Raw genomic sequence first — 6000 nt, 5'->3', positions numbered from 1 at the left:
CTTCCACAGTGAAAGAGAGGAATCTTATAGCAAATAACACTTCTGTATGGTTCTGTATTATTAAACTAATAACCTAATACTATTATTTCAGCAGTATATAGTATGCATACCACACAAATAGTATGGAAATGTTCTGTATCCATAGAGACCCACATGACTTACTGCAAAATGTGTATACATCAGTGTGTCGAATACTGTATTCCACAGTGCAATGCACGTGACTTTATATTTCCAGTGTTATGAATGAACTAGAAATAATGAATTAACTATACTCATTTTTAAAAATTTCTATTTTATTTGTATAGATTTGATTGGGCTGATAACTTTTAAGACACTTTTGGTAAAAACTTATTTCGATAGTCCACATTAGACATTCTACCTAACCTTGCAAGTACATGTCGACTAACTGTCATCAGAGTATTAGTAGACTGTCTGATTAATATCTGCTAACTCTTTATTTTGATGTCCCCTGAACAGCCATTCTACTGACTGTATGTAACTTTGCAACTACACGTACTTATTCTACTAACCCCAACCTTAACCTGAGTATACTAATACTTTAATCTAATGAGAATTGACATTTAGTAGCAAAGTTACTTATAGTTAGTAGTATATTTAAAGTGGACTATCAAAATAAAGTGTAACCACATTTAAAAAAAAAATAAAAAAAAAAATAAATAAAAAAATTACAGATGCAAAATCTGACAACAGCATAGTGTACTACTGTTTGAAATATTTATCGTGGTATAATGCACAGGGTTTCACTAAAGAATAGGCAGCATATACTGCGTAATATTCAGTACACTAGTTTTATATTTCATAGCCTTTAGAGATTTATTTTAGCATTCATTTTAGGTGGAAGCCACCGATAATTGCAAACTCTATGAACTCAAAGAAGAGAAAGTATCTGCAAAGAACATAAAGGTATATGCAGCTCTACGATAAAAGGCCTTTTTAACCGGGACCTTAAAGCACCACACAGATCTTATCTAAACAGCATTTCTGTCGTCGATAAGAGGATCAATTGATTTCATCACAGGCAAATGCTCAGAAACTTAAATCCGTCCGGAGCCTCCCTGCTTGAGTAATGATGAAGCGGATTGAGGTCGGCTCAGAAGCCAAGCCGGATCTCAAAACCAAAGCGAAAAGCTTCTGATTTCATGGTATAACAGTTGAGAAAATATGAATTTATTCATGACACACAAAAATAAAGGTTTGTAATAAAGTACTCACTGATGTTATGGCACAATAAAGAGCTCTGCTTCATATAGGGAGAAGCTCTTCAAACAGATCGGGTGGTTAAACTCAAATTAGCAACCTGGGAATCTAACTGCTCCTGCAGATTGCTGATTAAAGCTTAATGCAATTTCCCAGCTGATTATTAGTGAAACAAATAATAAATTCCATGCATGCATACATAATGAAAATCCTTTAATATTTTGCACATAGATATATTCATATTATTATTGTTATAATAATAAATGTAAGTCAAAAATAATAGTCATTATATGCATATAAAACTAATCCATTAATTTACTATACTATGCTGTACTTCTGTATATAAAACAACATAAAGAAACACCTCATTAGCTTATATACAGGAGCTTTTAGGGAAGGAATAATAAAGCCAATAAACACGCATACACACAGAATCAGTGCAATACACTGATGAGGTTATCCAGTCACTGACAACATATACAGAGTCCATTCTGCTTGCGTTGATGACCATAAACCATACACAAACACCTTGCACTGGTGTCAGTCATGTAAAAAAACAAAACAAGATACTGATACTCTTTCATAGATGCCTGGATGAAAAATGAACATTAAAGATATTTCAAATAGTTTTGGTTGAAAAGAAACTGCATAAATAAATATCAAGGACAGGGAAGCACCTTCAGAGAAGCCACAGCATCGTGTTTCATGTGTCCTATTGCTACTCAGAATGATACAGAGAGACACCGATATAGAGAGAGGGACGGCTCGAGAGTTTGATTACCCAAATGCAGTGCTGTTAAACATCTGTAAACCACAGGAGACATTTCGATTCTCATAGCTGTGTGTGGGTGTGTCTGTTTCTGTGGTTTGTGTGAGCGTCTTCTTTCACCAGAACGGGTTGGGAAAACATCCTGCGTCTCGCTCTAGTCCCCTTTGAAATGATTGCACCAGAGGGTCCACAATGCGAACTGCTGTTTTGACAACTGAAACGGGGCCAGACTGCTCGGCCCATCGCAAACAAGGTGAAGGGATGGAATATCTGCCTGGTTAGAGAGGGACTCCAGGGGCCCCTGCGTCTCCCCAAACCTCCACGCAAGGGTGTGGTCAAGAGGAGCCATCAAAACTGTGGACACAGAAATTTCACTTTCAGCGGTTACAATTTGAAGCAGTAAATATCATAACATCAAAATGCCTGTGCCCTCATGATCTTTGATTCTCACTTGCATGACGTTTTTACTGGTGCGAGGGTGGGACAACCTGTCACTCACATGAGATCCACCAATAGCAAACCACAACCATCCAGTAATCACATCCCGCTTTACTTGCTATGATACGGAATATCCGCGGAAGTGTTACTATCTCATTTCACAGATAGTTTGTTTCTTTATTGTTTCTATATAAAAATGTAAAGTATTTATTCTAGCTCTTGTTTTTTAAATTATTTTGATCCGTTATTACGCTTACGCTGTTGACGTTGTACAAGCAGGATGTGACGGTTGGTCAGTGGTATTTGTCCCGCCCCTCCTTCACAGTGATTGGACGGCTGGGTAAAAAGTGAAATTCCCCAACATGCATAAAAATACCTTTTACAAACCAATTGGAAATGTTTTATTGAAGGTGTTATCTATTAAATGCAATTAACAAGTCATCTAATACCATTAAAAATGAAGAGTCTACATAATATGTTATTTTATTAAATCGTGGAGCTTGTTTTGTTCGTTTTATGGAGAGCTTCAGACATAGTAAAGAGACTTTTACTACAACTCTCTATATTATACAAATGTTTCATTCAATTTCCACAAATTTGTAAAACTGAGATCTGAGATCAGGTAAAAATCAGACACTGATTCATGGGTTCAGAGATTGACAATTTAAATTTTAATGAGTTTTTCCATGTCGGTTCTTATTATGTGTTTATTATTTCTAATTACACAATTGTAACGATGAAGTTGCAATTTAGTACAATTAAAATATAGTAACTTTTAATGTAATACTGATAACATCACTCAAGTTAAAATTATAATCAATAGCCTATTTCACCTTAGTATTCAACTCATCAAAATAACTGTAAAACTTTTAATGGGACATTTTTGCACTTTTTTTAAAAGCACTTTTTCTGCCATATAAAGATACAGCAGAAATAGTAAGAATAGTATGCTATTCCGAATTCAGCATATGTCAACACTGGACATAAATCTGTGCCTGTTAAGCGATTTAAACAAATACTTCGCCATAAATGTGTCATCATATACTAACCTCTGTTTTGTTCCAACCCTGTATTATTTTCTTTCTTCTGTGAAACAAAAAAAAAAGAGATGTCTTCAGAAGAGCTTTAGTTATTCATTCAAGTAAATAGTGATTTATATTTTTTTAAAGGCACCATACTAGCACCATAAATGTAGTCCGTACTCCTTGTGCTCTATATTTCAAGTCTTCTGAATGCAAGCATAAAAAAAATATTTGAGACCTCCATCATAGAGGAAGATTTTTTGGGGGAATTTGGGAGCTTAGAAGTTTATGTCATGTTTTTGTTTTACAGAGGAGAGAAAATAATACACAATTCCTTAACATGAAGGTGAGTAAATGATGACAAAATTCAGAATCACAGGTTTTAGAAAAGGATTACAGAAATCACCCATGCATTAATTACCACAAACAACAAGAAATTGAAAATCATGGTGGAAAAAATCAGCATTCCTGTGACCGTAGTGAAATCTTGATGGGATTGATGAGTAATCTCTATGGATAAATGTCTGCCTTTGAGCTATTAAATATTAACAAAGCCATTTTCTGCCCCTGCTGTGCAGCTTTACGAGATCACAGATAGAAAGGGTCGCCTCTGCCGTTGCATTCATACACATAAGGAAGCATACATGCATGGATCATGGTGACATGGTGGCTCTGTTTTAACTATAGTAAGCTGCTTACTGGATGCTCTACATTAACAGCTTTCTCCCTGAAATGACAATTGAAATGTTCTATACAGACAGCAACCTCATCATTAGTCTTAGCCTCAGACGGTACCGTCTATTCATGCATATTGCACACAAAACTGGAAAGCACTTGAGAAAATCAGATTAGACAGAACTCTTGACAACTTCGCAACTTCTGGGAGTCGGGGTGAACAGGTCGGTGTGCCAGAAACACAAAGCAAAATTGTGTTTAATGGTGCGTTCACACTTGTAGTTCGGTTCGTTTGGTTCGTTTGATCCTGACCAACAAAAAACAACAACATTTAGTCCTGGTCCACTTAGCATTCACATTGGCATTTTAACACCGAACATAAAAATACAGAACCAAAAGGCATAGGGATATGCTCACAACCGGATTGGTCGGCTTTTATTACGTATATTTTTAGATGTACCTTACCGAACATCCAAAACAATGCTAAGTGCTGGGCTAAATCCATTCGTTGTATGTGCATAGCCGACATATGATCGTGTTTTGACCAGCTGAGAACTTGCGAAGAATTATAAAATGTGTGAAGGAGTCAAAACAGTGGCAGGAATCCCTCCGTCACACACACAAACAAAGATCTGCTGGGAGGAGACGCGGTTCTGATGTCTTTACTGAACTGTGATGGGCAACATCACAGCTCGTTTACATGTCTTTGGTCCGTATTGCGTTCATATATCATTCGAACCGCACCAGAGTTCATTTGGAAGCAGATCAAGACCCATCTTTTCAGCGGTCTCGGTCCGCTTGTTTGGTGCGCCCCAGAGTTCGGGTGGCAGTGTTCACACTTATTCAAATGAACCAAACTAACAGAGCAATCGCACCAGAGTTTGTTTTAATCAGACCAAACCTGTCAAGTGTGAACACACCTTAAAAGGTACCTGCATATAATGAGCACTTCACTGAGCTAGGCTCTGGATTCGTCAAAGTTTGTTAGGTTTGCAGCATAAAATTTTGAAGATTCTCTTTCTTTGCAGCCTGGTGTTTTCTGTAGACCTGTAGAACAATTTGAATTGTTTTTTTCAATGTCAGTCTGTTATTGTGTCATCACTGGTTTAGTTTGTCAAACGATGTTGATCAGTCAGTCAGTTTCTTCCTTTCTAATTAAGCCGTTCTTGGCTAAAATAAGCTGTGAATCTGTATTATTTTAGTATATATATATCAATCATTTGAATTGGCTTTTATTTTAATATTTTAGTGTAAGTTTTAGAATTTTTTTGTGTAATTTGTTTTTGTCATTTTTAGTACTTTCAATTATGTTGCGACGGCAGTTTAAGCTTTTCATGGAATATTTCAGCTTTACTTCGATTATCAAAAATGATTTTAAATGGTTTTAGCTTTAGTTAAAGTCCCCCTGTGGTAAAAATCAAGTTTTAAATTTTGTTTATATGTCGGTGTTGTGTTTTTAATATGCTTTAAGACAAACCATGTGTAAATTCATAAGTCAGCACCATTGCTAAGTATTTTCTCCTTAAAACTGCAGTGAACCAAAACGCAAAAATTTGAAATTGCTGGTGTTTCTGACGTCAGTTCTCACGTCAACATGTGATTGTCAACGAGTGGATCTGAGCTGGTACGAGTGAGTGGAGACGGGGCTCATTTGCATATTCATAGAACCTCCTATACTAAATGAGGCAAGGGTGTAGAGTTACATTCAAACTATTCTATGGCATGAAGACATTTTTTTCAAAGAAAAAAAATGTAAATATGTAATTTTGGTGATGTGATAAAATTATTGACTACAGGGGGACTTTAAAAATAACAACACTGATCCGAATAAACTGTAAGAGTCTTGACTAGTACTCACTATTAATCCTAGTAGAGTTT

The 6000-nt window shown here is 36.0% G+C and overlaps 1 protein-coding gene across 3 annotated transcripts in view; it reads right to left on the bottom strand.

The window, feature by feature from the left end:
• Positions 1-275: 275 nt before the first annotated feature.
• Positions 276-6000, bottom strand: part of ccdc85al (coiled-coil domain containing 85A, like) — a 28378-nt gene continuing 22653 nt past the window's right edge. Inside the window, exons 4-6 of one of the 3 annotated variants that reach the window (XR_013193066.1) lie at positions 5043-5169; positions 3475-3511; positions 1417-2341 (exon numbers count right to left, since the gene is read on the bottom strand). Coding sequence is in view for 2 of the 3 variants with exons in the window: in XM_077199709.1 (XP_077055824.1) it covers positions 2336-2341; positions 3475-3511 (43 nt within the window). In the remaining variant the exon portion in view is untranslated. Of the gene's footprint in view, positions 2342-3474; positions 3512-5042; positions 5170-6000 lie in introns of all 3 variants that reach the window. The other 2 variants (XM_077199709.1, XM_077199711.1) reach the window with 2 other exon arrangements.

The sequence above is a fragment of the Siphateles boraxobius genome, unplaced genomic scaffold (genome assembly GCF_051911475.1).
Source record: "Siphateles boraxobius isolate OS27281-9 unplaced genomic scaffold, OSU_SipBor_1 41, whole genome shotgun sequence".
Taxonomy (NCBI): domain Eukaryota; kingdom Metazoa; phylum Chordata; class Actinopteri; order Cypriniformes; family Leuciscidae; genus Siphateles; species Siphateles boraxobius.
This window is presented reverse-complemented; position numbering and strand designations above follow the sequence as displayed.